Source organism: Eleginops maclovinus, chromosome 12, assembly GCF_036324505.1.
Source record: "Eleginops maclovinus isolate JMC-PN-2008 ecotype Puerto Natales chromosome 12, JC_Emac_rtc_rv5, whole genome shotgun sequence".
NCBI lineage: Eukaryota > Metazoa > Chordata > Actinopteri > Perciformes > Eleginopidae > Eleginops > Eleginops maclovinus.
The window spans coordinates 14,606,568-14,631,762 of NC_086360.1; the positions used below are offsets into that span (position 1 = coordinate 14,606,568).

Here is a 25,195-nt window from a genome sequence, read left to right on the forward strand (position 1 = left end):
GCAGACAGACAAACATAAAATGTTAAATTGAGCTGTGAAAGTATCAGGGCAAAAGCTTTATTAAAAAGTCTTAAACTAGGTTTCTCAGCCTAGATCCATCCCCCCAAAGAGAGCACTTACTCATCCAAACTCTGAGGTCTGAAATAAGACAGCAGTGGCTTCTCTTACTCCAGGATCATCAAATGTCATTGTTTATTATTAGGCCAAACCATTTCCTGCCTTTCTCCAATTCAAGCACATTGTTGAGCAATGAATAGAAGGCAGAGGGAGAGAGAGAGGGACTTTAACAGTGTGTTTGTGTCTAGTGTACATAATACACAAGCACTCGCATCTGTAAAAGGTTTCGATCGATCTGGCTGATCTTATTAGCTGGTGACTGGCACATCAAACACAAAAAAAGCCTCTGCAAGACCACTCTAGTCTTCACCCAATCAGGTGTGAGAAAACAGCAGTCCCTCCATGCCGTCCTCCCACCCTCAGAGGCCCCTAAAAGGCTCCAGTTACATCATCACATAATCTACAAGGTGAAGGTTCCCAGACAGCAACAAGAGTGCAAATACACACAATGCACATACACACAGTGGTAATTAAGATCAGTTACCATGGAGATGGGAGAATTGAAGAAGCAGATAAAGTGGATTGATTGTGTATGTATGTGTGTGTGTGTGTGTGTGTGTGTGTGTGTGTGTGTGTGTGTGTGTGTTTGTGTGTGTGTGTGTGTGTGTGTGTGTGTGTGTGTGTGTGTGTGTGTGTGTGTGTGTGTGTGTGTGTGTGTGTGTGTGTGTGTGTGTGTGTCAATTCGAGGGCAGAAGAAGAGCAGCACTGCTCACCTTGTCAAGATACACTGACAGTAGGGGGTAATAATAGTTCAACAACACAATGAAACGTAAGATTAGCTCTTTAAATAAACAGAACAGCCAGTGATGCCCTTCAGTGGAATTCATTCATTTTCAAGATGTCATCATATCTTTTTTGAAAAACTTAGTCTAAAGTTGAAAAATAAATATGCTATCTATCATCAATGTCTACAGCTTTATAATGCCTACTGGCTAAAAGTCACAAGTCATTTAAGCGACATTATTTATAGTATACCGAAAGCTATAACATGAGACATAATTGCCATTAGAAGAGCGTCATTACGCCACCATTTAAAGCTGGTAAATAGTTTGAAAAATGTTCGGCCGCTTCTTTCATCTAGCAAATGCTAAGAGCACACTCCCCAAAACAAGGAACGTTGCTGTGCATGGAACCACACTGAACACTGTGGGCTTTGAACTGGCTCAGAACACAGCATCTTAACTTTTTGGAAGACTAGTTGATGCATGATCACAAAACCATATCAATCAATATCAATATTAAAGGTGATAATGTTCAGGTATCAGCAGTCAGTGTGATTCTTGGCACTAGGCATATGACAACTGAATAGTAAAAACAACAGGATTGAAAAACTAAGAAGGATAAAAAAAAAGGAAGCTTATTGTGCTACCCTTTAAGTGTGACACATGTATGTGTGTATTCTGATTTTTTTACATGGGATTCAGCAAGCCATTCAGATTTAATATCCCTACATGTTTTTTTCCACCTACTCTACAGATAACAAGGGCTTAAAACATACTTGTACTGTCAGCAACAATAACAGATGTTTCCATTACCTCATTTGATAAAAAAAAAGGACATAAATAAAAATGGTATTTATTTAAACCTAATACCTCTGAACACAGTGGACTAAAAACTAAGAACTTAATGTAAGTGCTAGACTCTAATCATAAACTAAATTGAAATTCAAAATCTATATTTCTAAAATTATTTTAATACAGTGAACTATATTAAATATTTTTAGAAATAAAGTTTTAAATATTGTATAGTTAACTGTCAAGTGAAAACTAAAAAGTAATAAAGTGTTAAATGTTTAATTAGCTACGTTTATTTGACTTGTTGGTTTTAAACTTGTGAGAATATATCATTTATTTAGGCAACATGCTCAAACTCTCTTAAGAGCAAAAGTCAGAAAAAGAAAGACTCGTCATACCTTTGGAATCCCCGGTCGATCGAGCCAGTCAGCATGAATAGCACTGATGGTGAGGCCTTCTCTGGAACACAATGGCACAAGTGTTAGTATTATTCCTATTATTATAGCAATGACTGTTATTGCCCAAGACAACCTATGAAAACATGGCTTTGGGGTCGTGGTGGACTACAGGTTTAGGCCAACACCTTAAACAAAAAGAGGGACACACCCATTTTCCTAGACAAGGACAAGCAAACAGGCATATACAGACAATGAATTGGGTTTATATGTAAGCATGTATAGCAAGCAAGTGTGTCAGCACAAGTGTGGCTGAGGAGGCTCAAGTGCATGGTTTTTCAGATGGAAATGGTCATATACACAGAAAACACAGTGACAGAACTGGCTTGCAAATTAATGTGAACACAAACAAACATTCCACAAGCAGTAGCAACATCAATCCTGCCAGGCTGTGCTTAAAGGAACATTTCCGACTAGGCTAGTCTTAAGCTATTACTGTATATTAATATGTAATGTTGAGCCCATTAAAAGGGGTTATTTTCCATGATGGAAAGATTTTATTTAATTGAACCCTTTTGTTCACACATTTTTTGTTATGCTCTTTTAACTGAGGCTCCACTAATGATTTCCTACAACCAGAAAGTACAGACAAGGGTATCTCCAACTGCCTTAAGTTATTCATTTTAAATAGATTTAATACTTTGCATTATGTCATAATATACAGACAGATGCAAAGTGTGCGAGGGGCCATTTAAGGACACCTCAGACTGAGCTTGTCAGGCTTGGCTGTACCCTGTCAGACACTTGCATCAGTCCAACATTACTTCATCTGCCCCTCAACTCATTATTTGCTCAAGGCTCATGCTATCATGGTATAATGGTCACAATTCATTCGATGCAGACCCAAATGTCTGTGTCACGACAATCCTTTTAAAAGGTGTTTAAATTTAAACATTTAAATTTGGATCTTAGTTTTGGACACACAAGCAAGAGAAGCAAACAGACATTGAGGCTAATAAGAAGCTGTTCATACTCCTCTGTGTACTAAAATGGGTAATAATCTCCTTTTAACCAACACTTTGCCAATGAACTTGACATTAAAAAGTGACTAATATCAGCTCTTTGCATGTGGAGATAATCCAAAGAGAGTATACAAAGACTAAACATCTGCCAGATCAACCGGGAGAAACCATAAGGTAGGATTACATGGTATTATGTGGGCCTAGATTTTATTTGTGGCAAACAAAAGGTTAATACACTTAATACACCACAGGGCCTGTCACATGCTATTTCGTAATAAGACTGGATATAAATAAGCTTTATGTCTCACGGGAGCATACAAGACATGTGTCCACCAGTTTTTTCACGTTGAATTTGGTATCTTTATTTCATTTAATTGGTTATTCACTTTTATGTTGACAGATCAGTGATGATGATACCTGGAAGAATGTGGTTTGTTATTACTAGAAATCAATGAAGAAAGTCTTATTAATTTTATGTTCCCCATTTAGTCTCGGGAATTGGCAGGATATTTGACGTGCACAAAGAGCGGCCATGACCCTCAACAGTGTCTATTCTCATCCTGAACCGTCTAGCATGTTGTTTACTGAAAGAGGCACCGGATCCAAATATTGACTGTCCCCAACTTCCCCTGTTTAATATAATCAATCTCTGCTAGTCCAGCAGCACACTCCACATGACAGAAAAAGCAAAAAGTCAACACTCATGTAGACAAAGAGGGTGCTAAGGAAAAAAGGAAGGAGAAATAAAGTGAAGGACAGACAGGGAGAGGAAGATAGACAGAGACAGGCAGAAGAAGAGGTTAATGAGGCAATCAGGACAAATAGGGAAATGAATGATTAAGCGAGCGCAGAGAGGGAGAGAGAAAATTAGAGAGGAGGAGAGCAGGAGGAGCAGTTATCCTTTTACACTTCAATTAATATGAGAGTGGATGAGACTGCTCTCTTAACAGGATTTGTTTTGGGAGCTTTTGCTGGTGATGTTTCCACAGCAGATTGAAAATGAGGCCAACAATTCAAGTCTGTTGAGAAAAAAAGTGTTTTGCTAAATTCAAACGAAGAAACAATGGATAACATGTCTTCAATCTGTGGGGGACACCATCCTAGTGATACTTCAGAACAAACCTATGTGATTTTAATGCGTCTAGACATTTTTATATTATTCATGAATTATACTGTAAGCATTATTCATAGCCACTTACATACCTCTCCAAGTCAGGAAAGGTAATCAGCAGCATTTGCAGAAAATCCTGAAAAAAAAAAGAAAGGAAAAAAACAGAGACAGAATTGGATGCATTTAGCGAGGTGTGGGTGGAAGACAAAAAGAAAGAGAAAGGCATACTTTATCATAAGTCAGGAGTGAAAGGTTAAACAGTGTTTATGTTACATACATTATTTAGTGGCAAGACTCAGGCTTCCACTGAAGAAACCACACACACACACACACACACACACACACACACACACACACACACACACACACACACACACACACACACACACACACACACACACACACACACACACACACACACACACACACACACACACACACACACACACACACACACACACACACACACACACACACACACACACACACACACACCTCCAGGTGTGATCACTCAGCTTCATGGCCCTAGCAGAATAAACATATGTGGCTGAGCTGATGTAAGGACCATCAATTTGAAAAGCTGCTGGAGCATTTTCGACAATTGTAAAGTACTGGCAATCAAGCTTACATCAGCTTCAAATGAATTTAATGAAATAACGTTGTGCCTCAGAGACAGGTCATATTAAAACCTTCTCATCTGAGCTCAGCTTTTTTATTAACAGCCTCTCAAGTAGCTGCAAGTTAACAGCGCAATTTTCCATTAAGTTAATCTGGTTGCCTTTACAAAAGCCCCACCTGAGACAAAATGAGTTGCCCATGGTATTTCTTCACGAATAATCTGAAGAAATTGATGAATTGTTGCTCTCCTACTTGACTGGCCAAGAACCTGAGAAGGAAGTAACCCTGGAGAAAGGACAAACAAGAAAACATGATCTATCGGGATAATAAAGAGAAACTTTGCAGCAATCATCCATTATCAGTACACTTTATATTCCAATCATAGCACATCTAACAAAAAGAGTGCCACATCTTGCTAAGGAAATTATAGGATTTTGTTTATTTGTTTGATGCATTCTGTATCCCTTTGTTTCGCTTTCAATTTATTATTGCCTCTACTAATTTCCCCCTGATTGTTCCCATTGTCTTTCTCTTATTTAACTCACCTTGAGGTAGTGGACTTGCATGAAGGTTTTGTCTGGGTTGAGGGCATGTTTAACTGTAGATGAGCCAGAGTCACTGACCTGACCAGTGTTCTCCATGTTTGGCCTGCAGGAGGACAAAGACAGATAAGTACAAGACAGGTAGATAAATTGTCAGGAGCAGACAAAAATGTTTAACACCCACAATAAAATGTAAGGTGTCCAGAAGTGACACATAGAGAAAAGCAAAAACCGAGAAGTATTGAAAGGAAAAAGCTTAAGCACAGTTTTTTTTTTTTTTTATCCTGCTCCAGGCATTTTAGTTGCATGAAAACCACAATTTCTACAGAGCAGGAATACACTGTCAGCAGCACTAAAATCCAGCCACTCAGCCGGTCCTCTCAATGGCTAACCCATTGCCAAGTTGCCATGCTTTGCCCGAGGCAGGCAGGAAATCAAGCTGCAGATTTATAATAGCATGCTATACTGTTTATATGACCTCACAGTGCTGCGCTCTGACTTTACTGCCCATGACTCACTGGGCGCACATATAACACTTTCACAAAAAAGCACCAATGTCCACAGGCACAAAAGAGGCATGCTACAGGTTTTGATTTTCCTGTCACACAGATACAAATCATGCCTTCAACCTCCATAAACACACATAAAACCAATAAAATCCAGACAAACGCAGCACTGACGTGGGATGCTGTGCAATGATAGTTTCAGTTAGGCAGTATTGATCAGGCTCAGCAGATTAACTCAGTGTGCCAATAGGAAGGCCTTGAAGGATCACCCTCCCGCCGAGTCGATACGCTAGGCGCCTGGCCCACCAATCAATACACCCTTCATCACCAGCTAGCACTCTTCCACAGGATCGCTTCATGACAGGTACACACACACACACACACACACACACACACACACACACACACACACACACACACACACACACACACACACACACACACACACACACACACACACACACACACACACACACACACACACACACACACACACACACACACACACACACACGATGGATACCGAAAACACATTCATAATCACATTCCCACTAATTCATCTTTGATGTAAAATCTTAATGTATCACAACATCAATGTCATGATTTGGGAAAATACATTTTAGGAACATCTTGCTCATTGTCTGTACACTAAAAGCTCAATATTATGAGACAGTAAAAATATTGATTAACAGATAATTATATTTGTGAAACAAAGCTTTTCTCTTAGCTGTTCAACAATTTGTCTTTAAGATATTCTCCATGGATCATGGCCACTGCATTTCTTTATTGGTGAGGTACTTTTTTAACCTGCTCTGTGTCCAGTCTCCTACCTGGAGTGCCCATGTCTGTCTGTTACTGCTGATAAGATGAAATAGACTTTTTCTGAGACAGCAGGACGTGCTGCCTCCATGGGAAATTGTGTGTGTGTGTGTTTGTGTGTATGTGTGTGTATGTGTGTGTGTGAGGGTCAGACATAAAGAAAATGAAACACAAGCAAGAGACAAAACAATGACAGAACATGTATCTTCAGTAAAGAAAATGTGTCAGTTTCCTGCGTGAGAGATCCGGCGACACAGCACGGAAAGAAAGAAAAAAAGTTGAATCCATCAGTGCCATGTTAGACAAAGGAACTCCACCCTTCCTACTGTCCAGACCAGGGTTGTATGGATGAGTAAATCTCTGTCTTTCCCCTACTCCCTTTCTCAGAGATGATTTACTATAGCTTTAAGAGGAATCGCTGCTTGCTGCCTTGGAGAATCACACAATAGCTCAATGTATTAGAGAATAAACGGCGCTCTAATCAGACTCGTAGGTCATGTGTGTAAATGTTTGTGTGTGTGTGTATCCATGCATACACATTGGGGTGTCTGAGAGAGAAAGAGCAGAAAGAAATCAGGAGCTATTACTGACAGAACTTAAAGGTCCTATTCTGCTCTTTTATGGCATATATTATAGGTCTCAAATATATATAAAAAAATATGTCTCTGACGTGTTTTGCTCAAAATACCAAACAGATCATGAATTTTAGCATGTCCGCTATCCCTCTGTTTCAGCCCCGTTTTAGAAAGTGCTGATTCTGTGACTTTCGCTTTAAATTTGAGCGGACCTAAAGCTGGCCACCAACCTATGGAGCGCATGATCTCACTGTCTGAAGAGAGAAGTCTCTAACGGAGATACTCAGCTAAATACTGCTGTGATTAAACACCATATTATGTTCCAAACCACATCAAGCGTTATTTCTGAAACACTTCTCAGTGTTTACCGCTAGAACAGTGACATTATATGTATTATATATACAACAACTCTTAGTCCCTCCTGCACATTTCTGATATGACGCCATATCGGCAGCAAATCTGGAATAGCTCGTTTGTACCCCAGTTTTTAGAGACGTGAGTAAGGAGGGAAAGGGAGAAGGTTGTATTTTCTGACACTTTGTGAGTCTCCTTACACACCGGGAACACATATTTATGTATAAAAGACAGCAAAAAGTGCATTTTGCATAATAAGGGACCTTTAATGTAATACCTACACACACGCACACACACAGGTTTATAGCTCTGAGAGCCATATCCTGACAAATTACACTGGGCTGACTGTGGAAACCGGATAAGGCAGAGCAGTCCTCCCAGCAGCCTAGTGAATCAGCAGGGAGAATGGCGTCTGGCCCAGGCTGCCCTAAATATAACTTATCTGAAATGGACTGATAAACACTGGGCACAGGGGCTCCTGCTGGATCAGGGGGTGCAGATTGTGACCCACTGAACTTGTAAAAGCACAATCTGCCATTTAGCCTTTATGTGTGTGTTTTTGTGTGTATACTGGTGGGGTTTAGCATCCCATTACACTCTTTCCCTTCACCAGGTCCTCTGTGGTATATCTGTGCATTGTGACCACCGGTTTGTGGTTAATGTTATTTATATTATGTTGGCCCACAGTTATAATGCTAAGCAGTAAGTTAAGCTACATTAGGACCTTGGCATACAGGCTGTATAACCCACATCAAAAAGTACAAAGTCTTCCAAACTTCAACCAAGATGTTAGTTACATCTGACCTTCAAATGCCCCTTGAGTTTAACTAAGATTTAAGTTTTGGAGACATGGTTGAAGTCATAATGTTTGGTATTGTTTCAATGTTCAAGAATGGGATGCAATGCATCAGATAAATTACTGATACAATAATTGAATCAGTATGTTTTAAAGTATGAACATAAAATTGGGTAACATATAATTTAACAGGTCTGTAATTTCTCGGTCATTTGCTGAGGGGGGTTCCAGTAAATCTTTATGTAAACAAGTACACTATTCATCTTTTTTTGGCAAATGTTTTCTTAATATCTTTTAAAATATATAATTAATTGTAGGGAAATGTTTTCCCATTAAGCTGAACTGTTTCAAATAACATATTCTGAAATTATCAACCTGTATCATATCTAATTTTGCCCATCCCAAGGTCATATTAATGATCTAAAAGTGCTCATAGCACACTTTCAGAGTGCAAGCTGTAACTGACTGAAGCACAAGGAAAACATGCCAAAGCAAAAGAGAACAAAAATAGCAGTGCATTTCTTCTATTTGGTTCAGAACCAGGCTAAACCTTAGCATCAAAACAATGGTGAATTCCTCTGCGCACTTGAGCAACTTACTTATTCTTTTCAATACTGATGGGTTTCCGTGTAAGATAATCAGTCAAAATGTATGTCTTTGTGTATGTGTTTGTGCATGTGTTGTTTGCATTTTTCCGATGTTAGTTTAGCGTTGTTGACTTAACCCCGTCAGGTGCAGAGAAACCTAACCCTGATCCTCCTAATCACCCTTGTCTCTGCCTCATAAAGGAACACCCTGAAAGACTCCTAGACTGACACAGCTTTCTAGTGCATGTTTAACCCTTTCATTCACACAGCTTCCTGTTTCATATCTATTCACAGTGTGTCACAATAGTTGATTCTACTATGTTTAAACCTACCAAATGTATAACTTCATCCTTCACAACATACGTTGGAGGTAAGCAACATGTCAGTACGAGGTACATATTTCAAGCACAGTCACCCTTGAATAGCTGCAACCTTTATAAACCCATGAGGACAGTCCTTTAAACTTTTTTAAAGTAACAAATTACATGAATCACTACGGTATAGCTAATAGTGAACATTTCCCCAAATTAAATTAAACTCTTAACAGTATCAATTAAAAAAAGTGTTTCCATGGTGTGATGACAAGTGGTTATTAGTGAAGTGACATAGTTAGAACTTAGTGCCAAGCAGAAGTGCCATTAAATCAATAACACATTGATTTGCTGTCACGCTCTGCGTGGTCTCTTACAAGCGTGAATGTCAATAGCGCACTATGCAACAAGTGTTATCTCCAGTGAAGAGGCTTTTTTTGTTCAGAGGAAGAGCTACAATATGAAAGGCAAATGCTAACACATGCATTTTGACCATTAAACAGTTAACTGAAGGCCGGGGTTTAAACTTATAATCCGCTGATGACACTACGATTCCACCCTGGATAAAACAAAACTGGGTGTGGGTCCCACATTGTCAGAATAAGATCAAGAGTTTGTATGTGAGCTTGTGTGCCACACCTGTACCCCTGGAATGCATTTACCTCACGTGTGTCTGCATGTGCAGATAGTTACACTGACTGCTGTGAGAGGATGTTCCCACATCTGTACTCGTTGAACCAAGGGTGCTTGAGTGAGTCTCTTTTGAAACTCAGGGATCGAACTAACAGTGTGGAAGACTATCAGCAGTGAGCATTTGGGTCAATTTCAAGTCGGCCTCAAGTATAGTGTTTGGGTGTGCTGTCACATTATTTTCAAGGAGCCATTTCATCTACAGTGGCAACAACAATATGATACTTAAAACAGATGCACCTGACAAAAAAACACACACTTACCTGAGGATTTGAAGTGCCTCTTCTGAGTTCTGCAACTCATCAGAGAGCCGTCTCCACCTCAGCAGAGCCTTCAAGTCAGACTGTTCTGCCGTCTCTTGTAAGGGGAGCTGAGGGGTGAGATATGTAAAGTTTAAAATATGTGAGAATTGGGGTTAATTTAGAGCAAAGACATCGGAGAAGGAAAACTGAAATATATGATTTGAAGAAACAACAAAAAAAACAAAAGCACACTAATATCATTAAAAAAGCAGCTCAGCCAAGTACTATACCTCCGCCACTGTGTCTTATTTATTTTGGCAGCAATGATAGGTCTGATTAAATCAATTTCGTCAGAGCTAAAGACACATCATAAAGGTGACATGGTTAAACAGCAGAGACACAAGAAAAACATTTGTGTAAGTCTAGATAGTGTGGGAAAGCAGGTAGGAGGATTAGATCTCGGATCAGAGGTGAAGTGTTGCAAGCAAAAGATTTACACTCATGCTGCACCCTCGCCCTGTTTTTCCTTTTTTATTTCATACGTATCCCAAATCAACTTTATTAAGGGCTTTTTAAAAGGACATCTGAAGCAGCGTGAAGTACACACTTCAAAACTGTGTTTTTTATATTATTTATTTATGATCTTCTTTAATTTTGCACTTTTTTGAGGAGAAGGTAGCAGAAGCTCTTTTTCGCAACACTTGCATGGTTCAGCTTTCTCCTATGACGTTAGTCGGACACAAGTTTGTGTTTGACGGTGTATTTCGTTGTTGGCCTAGGAACTAGTTTACCCATTTGTTTTGTTTGGGCAACTTCTCTGAACTTGAGTATGCTTTATTGCATTGAGACTTGGGTCCCTGTGTGCCTGGTGGATTGTCTTTACTAGAGTAATGTAATGGCCAATTACATAATGTGGACTCCAAACACATTCTAGCACATATGTTGTGGAAATGGAAGATTGAATGTCAAACTGTGTTTCCCTGAGTTGTTGCATTATACCAGAGGTATGAATTAGCTGGACACTATGGTATAATGGACATTTTAAATCATGAAGAGAAAGATATTAACTATACAACCTAAAAAACTATTTCAATAATCATTAAGATAATTAACTAAATGGATTAATTTATAATAAGAGCACATTGCTTTTTAGTAGTAACTTCTCAAATTGGCCAAAAGCAAACTGGGCTTTTAAAGCTGGCCCAACTTGTGTATTTGGAAGTTTATTTTGCTAAAAAGTGATTCTTTTCCTACAGTGACTAAAACTGTTGCTTTCATTTGATTGTACTGTACTTTTTGTGCTTGGGCCCAAATAATGTCCTCCAAGTAGGTGGCAAAGCCCTCGCTGATCCATTCCTCAGTCCAGTCTCGGGCTCCGATAACCAGGCCAAACCAGGAGTGGGCGATCTCATGGCAAATTCTGGACCCACACAGGGACAGGCTCTTCTCTTCAGTACCAGGACTCCCAGCGCACAACACACTCTGGGAAAGGAACATAATATGGGGGCTGGGGAAGACAAATGACAGAAGTGCAAGATGAATGAGAGAGATAAAGTCAGGAATAAATTATAAATAGGGAGGGAAACAATGAAAAATGAGAGAAGGAGTGAAGGATAAAAAGGGAACAAGTATTAGAAGATTGGAGAATCTTTTTTTTATATAATCAAGGAGGCTCAGGGAGTAACAGAAATACAAGAACATTAAGAACGGACAAAAAGAGGTTGCTGTTTTTCCCTCACAAACAGATCAAAGAGTAACTGAGGTTATGTTACACACCTATGATTACATAAATATTTGCCTGAACACGCCATGTACAATAAGACGAACCCAAGTAGTATGGGAGTCACTCACTCTTTTCTTCATCTTCTGCTTGATTATTAGCAAAGGGCAGCTTACTCATCAAATGTTCTTACCAAACCCTGTGCAAACATCAAGCAAGAAAACCATGTTCCCTGGACTAAAATCGTCAACAAATTATGAATAAAATGAAATAAATAAAAACTGAAATTCTAAGTTTAGCCCAAATGTTTTTGATTCAACAAAAAAGACAACGTGGTTTCAATAGCTCCCAGTCCTCGTGCTTCACTTTGTTTCTAAACAAGACTTTAAGAGACTGCTGCAAATCTTAAGTTTAGGGTTCAGAAGTTTTGTAGTTTTTTTTACAATAAAAGATGATTACAAACCATATCTATCCTACCGTAAATTCTTTTTTGTACATGAAAACGAAAAGGATTAAAACAAAGCTGGACTTCGGACTTTCTGTGGACGGAAAACTATAAGGGTCTGTAATTATTGACTTTAATTAGTGACTGATTTATTGAGCAATTAAGTTAATAGATATTTTCCTGACTCTTTTCCCACAAGGAAATTAAACATATGGTTATAGTAATGATAACTTTTGAGATTAAGTGCATTTGAAGTTTATATGAAAAAAGCTTGCAATCTTCACCTATGGGCACTCTTTAGAACCGATGATAAACTCTGCAACATTTACATACTTAAATACACTATTCGGTCTTAGTCGAAATTATATTGGGTTATTTATGATTCTATAAAGAGATAACATTAACAGTGACTGTTCATGTGTAACTCAAAAATGTTAAAAGTCTCAATAATGAAGATGTTAAAAAAAAGTAGTGACCAGATAAATAGCAACATAATTGTTAACCAATTTAAGTTAGTAAATACTATACTATATACATGATGGTTTCCCCTAAAGTCTATTTTAGATTATCTGATAAATAAGGCTTTGTAAAGAAACTTCATCAATTGATTTAGGCGTGGGGTAAAGGATTTATTATTGTGTTTTTCACATTCTCTTGCTGCAAATGAAAGCTTTTAATAAAGCTAAACCCAAAGTGTCACGCATATAAGTGAGTGGTTTTTGTAGGCAGACAAAACTGGTTGCTTTTAATCTGCAATTGAAGATGTGCAGACTTTGTGCTGTCCTGATATTCGAACCCATTCAGACATTTTAGAGCCAGGATAGCAAACAGGTATTTTTCCATAGAGTGGTACCTAGGCTACTTGCAGTGAAGGACTAACAGGCCAAAGGGATTTGTAAGCAACGTCCTGGATCATTCACAGCACAGTAAGCCTGTCCCGATGTCTTTGAGTGGATTCAGGCAGCCACTGGTAGCCAGTGAAAGAAGCGGTGTATTTTGTGAGAACTGTGGTTGCAGAGGTCAGATGGCACTTGCAGGTAGGCCAGCCAGGAGGGAGTTACAGTCACACACAAGTCAAGGAGGTAAACTTTATGTGACTTTTAACCATGTGACAGCGCTGGAGGAACAGGACCATTAGGAGTGCTCTGTCAAAGCCAAGGTCATGGCTGAAGACTTTTCTGGAGCATTCTTTACTTGTCTTATGTAACCCGCTTTGGGTGCCCTGAGGGGCTTAGGGCCGACAGTGCGTGAGAGGCAGGCTGTTCTTCAATAGAAGAATTGGTGAGGGGTCACAGAGGTGCTAATGAATGGTCTCTCTCTCTTTCTCTGGCCCATTTAACAACACCGGATTCTCTAGGGTTCTTTTCAAATCCTCAAGATCTTAAGTGTCCCCAATGCTATTGACCTGACATTTCTGGGAGAATTTATGACAAACTGCAGGTCCCGACTAAAAAGTAATTGTCAAGGGTCATACCACTCTACTATTGTGTCAAATATGTTAAAGATGCCCCTGTATTACAGAAGAAAGGTCTCAATCTATCTCTTTTAGTCAGTGAAGCAGTGTTATTATATAGATGGGAACTACATATGAACAGCAAAAAGTAAGAAACGACACAATTACAAGTATCGGGCTAAAAAGTTAAAAAGAGGGATTGTACAAACTGTTAAAACACAAAAGTAAGAATAACTTCATCTGTTGGAGTTACATACAACTACAACAGCAATAATAAGCCCACATATAGCTGCTATTGATGAATTATAGTTAGCTATTAAAGGGGCTGCTCTCATAAAAGGGAAGATTAGCATCTTAAAACAACAGATGACAGAGGAGTTATTTTCATTCCGTGTGATAACCTAATTATGGGGAAGTCAATTATAAAGGAACACAGTAAGTAAAGACATAGTTTTGGCCAGGTCTGTCAGATAGTCTATTTTGGAGGAAAACTAAATCGGATATCTGAGCAACACAAACACTCTTTATTTCCCTGAGGATAGTTTTATCAGATAGAAAGCAGGCTATTGCCTACTGTTACTTAGGAGCATGTCAACATTATACAAAAGGGCCTTATGGGCATCCTTTCCGAAACAGCATCTCAATTCTAATCCCATGTTTTTCACTGATTACACAAACAAAAGCTCCCACTGGTGCAGGAGATGCTAACATTAGCCTTATGAGTTTCTTTGCAGCCTAATCTTATCCCCATACAATTGGATAAGCACGCCTTTGTTGTCAGTTCAGGCAGTGCGTTATATTCGTGCGTCTGTGTGTGAGTGAGAGTGAGTGAGTGTGAAACACAAAGACAGCCTTTCAGAGACGCTGCTCGCACATGCTCCTCTGAGGGATGCGGAATCCATCACTACAGTGACAAATAGTGTCATCCCACCATGGTGGGGATGAAAAACAACAGCAGCTTTCACATTCATGGATACACTAACTGACATTAGTTGACATCAGGGACCTGTCAAGTATACATGGTAGAAAACACTTTCACACACATTCATGCATATGTAGCACCTGCACATGTACAGCTTTCATCTTCACTATAGATCTGAATCTGCTGCTGGGATAAATGTGTCAAATAAACCATTTCTGTAATATTTTCAAAGAAAGAATCAGACATCCATTGGTAAGCAAATATTGTCTTTGTTACACATTGTGCTTCTAAATTCTTTGTTTTGAAAGTATGCAAATTTGATCAACAAAACAAAAGAGCAACTAAATCTGCCGATAACCCCCAAAATTCAATCAAGCATGAAGTCTAAATATGTGGACATACATTTTCTCTGTCATCATACAACTTCCATCGTCTTCGCATCACACAATTATACAACATTTTTTAGATGTTTTTTTTGCTGCTTAAAACCCAAATTGTAAGATGGGTATACTCAATATTGATTGTTTTTTCTCCAGCATTTTTTATGATATATCTTCGGGTTATTCAGATATCTTTGTCAGAAAAGTTCCCCTTTACTTGCATTACAGAGTTTTTGGCAATCAATCAGGTATTTAAAACAAAAGGTCTATTCAAGACATGTTACATTTTAAATCAATCATAGATAACTATGAGATGTGGTAGAGACACCAATCAGGGTTTTCTAATCGTTGTCTGATGATTGCACATTGCTTGATGTTTAATCATGGCTTGTATGATTTAAATTTGGCGGAGCATGAAACATGATTTCAGATAAGTTGGATCTTTCTACTACTACTTTTTCTTCTACTTTTTCTCTAATACGTAACATAAATTGAGCTTCTGTTCTTGAGATTTAATTGGATGCCAAACATACATGATTGCCTCAACTGTTAATCACATGTCTTCTTCTCGATTGCCTTCACGTTTTAGGTTGTAAGGATTGTGAAAACAATGCACCAACATGCTCAGAAAACAAATACCCCAGCTCACACTCATACATACTTGCAGGCAGACACTTAAATATGTAAAGGTTTACAAAAAAATGACATAATGATATATCCAGGAGACAATTACGAAACTGATTAAGATGAAATGGTGCCTGCATATAGAAAAACAGGCAAAGACCTTGGGTGACCTTTCTGATGGAGGTACCCTATTGGGTCGACAACCTCCCAATTCGGAGTCACCAAGAGTGACTTGGCCCCGAGCTTCAGAGGTGTGAAACAGGGCAAGTCAGAGACACAGATTGCAATAGTCCTCCATCTCTCCATCCATTATTCATCCCTCCATCCATCGTTCCTGGCTGTAGGCCATTTTTTCCCCAGCGGGACACTTCCATGCATAATGCAGCAGGGCCCTATCATAGTCCTGTAATTGACATTCCTAGCCCATCTAAGCTCCAAGCTGGGACACGAGTAAAACAGCCCCACGGGACCGAGGGACGAGAAAAAGATGATGAGAGATGAGTGTGCACTGTAGTTGTAAATGAATGTGTGAATGACAAATATAGTAAAGAAAACAAAACATTCAACAATACAGAGACATATGTTTTCCAATAACATGAAAACAGAGAGAAAAGGCATTTAGAAAGAGAATCAAACAATATCTGCTATAGACAGAGGGCAGTAAGAAAGAGAACAGAAAGAGAGAGGGAGGGAGAATACTATAGTTTGAGTTTTTCTTTCCCAAAGTGCAATGTCAAATCCCTGGTGTGATAACAGCAGAACTGCAGAACCAGTGCAGGTGAAGATTCACATATTGCTTGTTTGTGTGTTTCTGTATGGGTATGCAGTTATTGACACAATGACAGACCGGTAACAAGAGGGACAAAAGCCACAACAAACACAACAAGCACACAAAGTAAAACTGTGTCTATTATTTTCCATTCAAGCATAGGTAGGAGGGCTGGCATTTTCTAATGTCAGGTTACGGGAAGAGGCTTTGTCTCCTCTCCCTCCCTGTCAGACCGAGTCTGTGGGCTATTTTAGACACAGGAGCTTATTTGACCAAACTCCTACCAGTCTTCGTTCTTTTTTAACAAGTCTGACTTCAAATGTCTGGCATTCCAGGCTGGCTGCAGATCAGCTCTCTGCTCCCAGACGGGGCCCCACAGGGCCAGGCCAAATGCCACTCCATGTAGGGCTTGATCACATGAACAAGGGCCAAGCCGGGGCCCCCAGAGAGCCACCCCACCCACATACACTGCATCACATCAGAGCCTGGAAATAAATAGCAGGAACGATATCAGAGGTCACCAGGAACAAGGAGGAGACTCTGCTGCTTGAGTGTTGAGAAAATGAGGCTTTGTAGTGGCCCGGCACATTAGAAATAAGTGGCAGGTTTCAAGGTTATGCTCCAGTTTCTAGTTGTTGTCAAGTGCTTAATCTTAAAAGCTCAATCATGCGTACAAAGATAGCTGGCTCTAAGCAGATCAAGTTTTTATCACACAGACAAGATCCATGTGGGTCATAGCCTGATGAGGTCAAAAGTATTCCTGCGTACACACAGAGACATACATGACAATAGCTGTATAAAGGTGCACTCATAACAGGGCAGTGCCATAGACCAGCAGAGAGTCACAGGAACAGACACACAAATTCACACACTCACTCCACATACTTTCAGCAATTCTACTTTGATTCTGTATCAGCTGGGAAGTGATAGCAGATGCCTGATTCATTTGATCTCTTCACAGTAAAGCACTGTCCAGTGTGTTCCAAGTTTAGTACAGAATCCAAAAACTGATGTCCCCCCTAGAGGCATGTGCAACAGTTTAAACAGTAATGGACACTCGTATTTGTCTACAACGGTGAGCTCTCTGAAGACCAAACAGGGAGAACTCTTAGATAGTGAAACCACAGGAAACACTGACACCTGCAAGAGGACACCTGAACAAGCAATGAGCTCATCTACGGCTGTACCATTTATCTAACATTTTTTAATCATCATTACTATGTCAACTTGGATTTTAAACACATTGTAGGGGATTGTGACATTCCACTCAGGGTTGTTTCTCAAGTCGGCATTGCTGAAAAGAGCATCAGTAAAAAAAACTGTACAATTTTTGTTTGTTTTTTGCAGTTGTTGCCCTTTTGTGTTTAGTTTAATTTGTACAATAACATAATGATTACAATATTTGTATTTATTTTTCATATTTAAACAAGTCTATTTTTTTCATATTTTAGCAATACACTGAACGTGGCAGCAAGGCAGAAATTAGTACCCACTTAACTGCCTGTTATTTATCACAGGTAATATCGTTATGGCGATTGGCAACAACTTTGTTGCATATGACAAATCACGCATTTCGCTCATATCGAGCAGCCCTCGTGGCAACAAGGAAAGAAGCAATTTACATATGTGCTGACCCAAAGACCCAAGGTATCACAATCCAAAGATCTACAGTTCATCAAATGTTTTACAATGATGGACTGTGTTCCTACTATACAATTGAATTGGAATAATACAAAAGGGGCTGTACACACAGAGTTCATTTGTTTACAACAAGCCCCTGTCAATCAGCAAAAGGGAGGTGTAAACATTACATTTATGTGACATAACCCACATTCCTGTGTCACTGCAGCTATTTGTATGCTAACCCCATCACTTATCACACTGCACTCAGAACACTGGTTTCACACTGCAGCTTAAATGAAAAACACGGGACCAATTTAATTCATAGGATTATAATTCAAGACATTTTCTTGCATTTAGGGTAATAGATAGGTCTCTGTTATGTAACGTGAGAGAATGAGACAGTGGGGAGATGGAAAGTGAGACGGCTCAGCACTGCGGGGCTATATAAGAAGTGTTTGACAGAATGGAAAGATGGATGAAGGTGAGATCGAAGTGAAATTAGCCAGAGAGCAGAGCTGTCCCCGATACAGAGGTTTCACGCTGCCACCTTGCCGGCCTCTGCCTGTCAGTCTAAAACCTGCAGCCGATGGTTATAGTGTGGGTTGAAGGTGTGTGATGTACATACTTTTGCAACAAACTTGCTAGATAATCACTAGAAAAAATGTAGACAGGGATTATAACTTGACAAGTACAGTATCAAGGAAAAGAACAATCAACAGGTATTAACCCAAGGAAGGAATGCAGCCTGAACAATGTGACTGTGAAGAAGAATGCTAAGCTCCGAGAGTTACATACCGTGAACTTCAGGGTCCCACTAGAAAAAAAAACGATGCATGTCTGTACGAAATACCTTTGCAACAGAAGGTCATTGGAATTAATTCACTGTCCATTAATGCCAGTACAACATTTCAGGACAATCAATTGAGTAGTTTATATATATATTTAATATTTTATACTGGACCAAGTTGTCGGAATTACCAACAGACGGAGAGATCGACACTGCCATCCATAGAGCGATGCAGCTGGTTTTGCTAAAACCAGCCTTTTGTAAAAGCAACTGGTAGAGCAGCTTGGAGCACAGCACTCTCCCCAAGGCTAAAAGCAAACCCAGACAGCGGAAGCATTACCACCGAGCATTTTACAGCACTTTGTTTCAAATATCTCATTTTGGCCGGTTCAGCGCAGGGGTCCCACGGACATTAAGCCGTCTGGCTTTGCACAGACAAATGAAATTACCCCCAGCCTCTAGATTTCACACACAAGCCCCAGGATGCACACCAAGAGCAGGAGCAGCGTCCCCTACGCCATACAATGGACCAATCCATCACACCAGGAAATGGGTCCTGTGGACTCATCTATTAGTTAGTAGAAATGGGTGTGCAGTGACAGGCCTGTCTTTTCAGAGCCTCTAATCCAGAATTATGGCACAGTATGTCTGTGTTACTGTTAAATATAGCACTATATGTCAGCTTTTGCCAGCAAGTGTACATTGGAGGGCTGTTCAAAGCAACGCACCATCGTACCAACCACTGATGACTATCAAAGAATATACGGCAAATTTTTGTATTTATTTTAAAAAGTACATTGCACTAAATGCTTTACGATTGTTACTGTTGTTGATAACAACTTGCTTTTCAACAATAACATTTAGGAAGTCAAGTAGTGGAACAAAAGAGGCTCATTTCGATGTGAGCAGGTAAAGCAGGTAAACCTATACTGCAGATAGAGAAGGGAAGTTGAGAGGCCCTAAGGACAACTAGAGAGGAATGTTCTTGCAATAACAAAGGACCTGCTAAACTGGACCGTGCGATCTTCATGAGGAGCACAGAGGAAGGACTGACCAATGGGAGACAAGGAAGCAAGAAGAGATGGATAATAGCAGCCAATGTCTGTTGGGTTTGGGGTTGTCCCGTGTGTTCAGCAGGAGGGGAGCCCAGCCGGGGGCTGTAAAGAAAAAGATATAGCTCACCTAAAAAACTTTACTACTTGCAATCACTTTAAAAGTGTGCACAGGCAGGCAGGACACTCCCTCTCCTTCTTTTCAGGTGCAGGCAAGCAGAGCTGCCATTTTAAACTTTCCAGGCTCTTTTGTGTGATTAAAGAAGAGAGGGAGCTCCACTCAAGAAGAAGAAAGAAACACCTCATCCTTGACTATTTGATTAACAGCTGTCTCCCGTGCCAAAAAATAAGACCCCCCACATCATGCCCTCCCCACTCTGAACCTCCCAAGTCCCTCCTGAAAGAGCAGACCTGTGTCGCACACTTCTAGTGTTACTTCACAGATCAAACCGGAGATGAGAGCAGAAATGCAAGATATCCCCTGAGACATCTGAAGGAAGAGGTGAGAAGCAGCAGTGGGAGGACTGGGAAAGAAAAGGAGTAAAAAGGAACAAACAGAAGGTGCAGGCACAGGTAAACAAGGATGTAGGAGATCCAATTCAGTAAGGATGCAAAGGGATGGGGAATCATGGCCAGTGAGGCAAAAGAGTTAGATGCATGTTTAAGGGTTATTATGGTAGAAAGGTTTTTATTTTATTTTAAAGGTCCCCTATTATGCAAAATGCACTTTTTGTTGTCTTTTATACATAAATATGTTTTCCCGGTGGGTAAGGAGACTCACAAAGTGTCAGAAAATACAACCCTCTGTCTTTTCCTCCTAACCGACATCTCTAAAAACGGGGGTACAAACGAGCTGATCCAGATTTGCTGCCAATATGACGTCATGACCGAAATGTGGGCTGGCTTTACATTGAATTCCTGGCAATGTCCCAGCCAAGTGACACGTCTCAACCTATCGTCCGCATATACAGTCGCGAGCTGAATCCCCTCTGCAGCACCTCTGTGTGTCTGTGCAGGATGTCTGCAGGAGGGACTTAGAGTAGTTGTATATATAATACATATAATGTCACTGTTCCAGCGGTAAACACTGAGCAGTGTTTCAGAAATAATGCTTGATGTGGTATGGAACATAATATGGGATTTATTCACGGCAGCGTTCAGCTGAGTATGGCTGTTAGAAACTCCTCTCTTCAGACAGAGAGCTTCATGACGCTCCAAAGGCGGCCAGCTGCAGGTCCGCTCAAATTTAAAGCGTCAGTCACAGAATCAGCACTTCGGTAACAGGGCTGAAATAGAGGGGGGTGAGGCATGCTACAATGGGTGATCTGTTTGGTATTTTGAGCAAAACATTTCACAGACATGTTTTGTACTGATATTGCCCAACAATATATTGTTCAAATATAGCATGATAGGAGACCTTTAAACAAGCTAAGAAGATAATGTTTTTTTAGCTGTAAGGGTGCTGTTCGAAAGCTAGTAGTAAACATGCCTTCTTACGGCTGCATTACCATGTGGGAATAACATCACTTTCTACCCTACAGACATTTATGACAAAAAATGTCTAAAAAACATTTCGTATTTTAAGGGAAATGGTTAGCAGTAATTAAAAGAATATGCAATTTCTTGTTAATGGTTTAAAACTTCCAAAAAACCAAGGTCTGGTTCTGAAAAGAGCTCAGGTGGTAGACTAAATAGCTCCAGTGCAACGGGGGATTATCCTGCATGGTGCTAGCTCCCCCCGGCCCTCCAGCTCCCCGCTTCCTCCCAACAGGGACCAATGGCCAATCTAACTTCGTAGCGCCCATAAACAAACAATGCAGTCAACTGAATTCAAGCTGAAAATCCTCCAGTGCCACTTACAGAGGTCAAGAGGTATACACCGCTCATATTTTTTACTTAGTGACTGTGACAGTTATATGGCTGCATAGTTTGGCTGTACTGCAGAACGAACAACCATTTTTACAACTCAATCGTTTTTTTCTCCATTTCTTTGTGTTTTCATCCCTGAAGAAAGGTTTGCATAAAAGGAATAAAAAGAAAACAAGAGAAAGACAAACGTAATCTCTTGGGAAATTATGTCTACAAAGAATAAAAAACATTTTGGCAATAATCATATTTGCAAGAAGCCTGTGAGAGCAATGTGTTCTTGTTATTTTGCGAAATGCAATGAGGCATGTTGAGAGACAGATATATTAAAGTATGTATATGTGTGGGTTTATCATGGCTCGCCATCAAGTGGTGCAGGGCGAGCCTCCCTTCCGTTGTCCCTGAAAAACCCCAACAGGAACAACAAAGCTTTACGCGTTGATCTGGCTCAATAACAGCTACAACACAAGGATAGATCCAACATCAACAACATAACTTCATTTTTTTTAGCAATTACAAATGATCCATTTAGCATTCTCCTGATGTCATACCATCTCTCTAAATACACATCGAAACACCCTTATTTGAACAATACTCTATTCATACAAACACAAGCACAGGAATGTGCATGTCTACAGTTAAGCAAAACGAAACCCATCATTACCCACACTACTAAAAGGCCTGTTTCAACACTTGTGTCATTCCTCAATAAAATGCAGGGAAACCACCGCTCTCTGAGGGCCGTCAGACATGTCTTCATTTGGGCACACTGCATACACAGAGAACTCTGATTAGTCCAGCCAGCGCTGTGGGACACAGACCTCAGCTTCAAAGGGCGAGAGGAAATGCTTTGCCCTTCCTGTCACTCCCGGTCGGAACCAAATGACGCAGTCGAGATGTGATGAGATTACATCCAAATAAAAAAAAAAAGTAGAATGAGCTAAGGCACATAACAATCAAAGACACAAATGCACATGTCAAAACACAAACACCCAAATTCAGTTCAGGATATACTGGGAGGTCTGACCTAAAAGCTCGGAGCAGATTCACAATATTTAGAGCCTTGGTTTACAGCATTCCCATGTCCTACAATCACTGAGGACACGGGGCTTATTTAACTCATTTCTATAAGGGATTTTCTAACTGTGCTTCCAGACAGCAACTGTGTTGTCTTTCACGATGACTTAAAGGTTTTACTAACAGCAAGGGCAGAGGACGCACAGTAGTGCCTTTATATTCCACTCTCTGAGGCAGTTTTGTCATGGAAACAGAAGAAAAATAAAAATGAAAGTGTAGAGACATAAAGAAATCAAGCTATTGTCTTGCATATACGCTATGTTTTTTGCAGGTCGATAGCTCACAGCGTGTGTGTGTGTGTGTGTGTGTCTGTCTGTGTGTCTGTCTGTCTGTGTGTCTGTGTGTCTGTCTGTCTGTCTGTGAGAATCAGAAAGAACTGTGGGTGCAGTGTATGTGGCAAAGGCTGAAGACCTGCCCTTACTTGACTCCTTAATCTCCAGTTTCCTGCCCTCCCCCTCGTATCTCATAATGAAAACTTCACGCCACTTGAAGCCTCCCCTGTTTTGCTTCTGCCCTCCCTTCCCTGTATCACGCTACAACAGCTTCATCCCGGCTTGCCACAGCTCCCTGTCCCATAGCCCCTTAACTCCTGCCGTTTCCACTGGGGCGATGCACAAAAACTGCACTTGGCTTGGTCCCAAGAACTGGGGCCCACATACCTCCCAATCTCTAGATTAAATAGCACCAGTCTCTGAAGTCCTTCCAGGGGCTAATGGCTTTTGTTGCTGGGAATAATCCACACATCCTCTCCCACATCCTGGGGGTCCGCTGGCCTGTTGTGCACCCCTCCTTTACCCTCTTCATCTATCTCACATCTTCATCTCAATCTACGCTTCCATTTTGGTTGACCTCCCGCTTCCTTATGGCACAACCCTGTGATTAAGTGGTGAGGCATGCAGGACCCAACCACCCGGACCGAGTGGAGGATGCAATGATTTGACATTGAGTTGGGAACCATGCAGAGTTTTATAGGGAGTCAGTGCAGGTGCGGTCTAATGAAGGCCCTAAATCTCTTCACTGTCATCTGCAGCTAACTGGAGTCTAAGCAGCCAGGGCGAGAGGGCTGAGATCCTTGGAGCTATCCTCATAAGGGAAAGAAAATATCCGTCAGGCAACAACCACAGCAGAACTGCCTCTGTTAACACTTGATGTCCGTTCAAAACAAATACAGCGGGGAGACAGATTTTCCGTGGATCAAAGAGCACTCTGTATTTTTGGAGAAGAAGTCAAAATAAGTATGCAAAGTTATAAACTAGGTCCAGACGCTGACCTTCCTTTCACCCTCTGTCCTTCAAAAATATTTCTTATTGAGACTACACATGGTTATAACGTCAGATATTCACGCTGAATACATATTCAGTTATGAGCTCATATCCTGTCTGAGGCCCTTTTCTCCAGGAAGGCCCCTTGGGCAGAAGTGAAATGGAGCAAAAAAAAGAGAGACTGTGGTTGCATACCGCAGACACTGGGACAACGTTCACTGACCACCCTAATCATTTTTATTTGATCAACAAAGTCATTGATGGTTTTTATTTTACTTCCATTTCCAACTTTAAATTTGATTATATGGCTACCAGCTGGCTTTCAGTCATATCCACAGGCATACTATATGCCAGCTGAAAGTACTATATTGCAGAAAATATATAACTCTTGATTTCCAGGGAAACTATTGCTACTGTTAAATGCTAGAGGCCATACTGAAAAGTGATTGACTAAACAAAGAAGTGGAGAGGACAGAGAAGGAAAGCAAACACAGGGGGCTTGAAGATGCAGGGATATTATAAGGGCAAAGAGAAGAACAGAAAGTGAGTCAATGATAAGGGAAAATAAGTGAACCTAAAGTGAAGAAAAGAAGTGACAAAAGTAGGACACTATTGATTTTCATGATCAGTGAGCAGAGTGGCCTAAATGATGCTGGTTTCCTTTGGCACAAGTAGGAAAGACTGCCAGACAACAGAAAATCGGAGTATGGCAATAAAGATGGCTGGATATAGAAGAGGAGTGACGGGCAGAGGAGCTAAAGAAAGAACAAATTAAATACATTGCAGAATTATTTATAGTGCTAGTACATTAAATCTTTCATCCTGAGGCTTTGCGCCATACCACCTAAGATATGGTGGTGCCCTAAGACCTCCACTAAAACTCGAACATACGTGTATAAATACACACAAGTCTAGGACCCGGAGAAGAGGTTAGCGAGCTCTGTCAACAAGAGGTTCATGGCTCTGGGTTTAGTTTGTGGATATGGGTTCTTTAAAGGTAGGAGAAAATAATTTTA

The 25,195-nt window shown here is 40.3% G+C and overlaps 1 protein-coding gene across 2 annotated transcripts in view; it reads right to left on the reverse strand.

The window, feature by feature from the left end:
* Positions 1-25,195, reverse strand: part of aopep (aminopeptidase O (putative)) — a 65,515-nt gene that overhangs the window by 34,274 nt on the left and 6,046 nt on the right. For both annotated transcript variants that reach the window (XM_063897981.1, XM_063897980.1), the window contains 6 exons: positions 11,493-11,706; positions 10,221-10,327; positions 5,323-5,425; positions 4,955-5,062; positions 4,252-4,295; positions 2,030-2,090 (listed from right to left, as the gene is read on the reverse strand). In XM_063897981.1, coding sequence (XP_063754051.1) covers positions 2,030-2,090; positions 4,252-4,295; positions 4,955-5,062; positions 5,323-5,425; positions 10,221-10,327; positions 11,493-11,706 — 637 coding nt within the window. The remainder of the gene's footprint in view (positions 1-2,029; positions 2,091-4,251; positions 4,296-4,954; positions 5,063-5,322; positions 5,426-10,220; positions 10,328-11,492; positions 11,707-25,195) is intronic.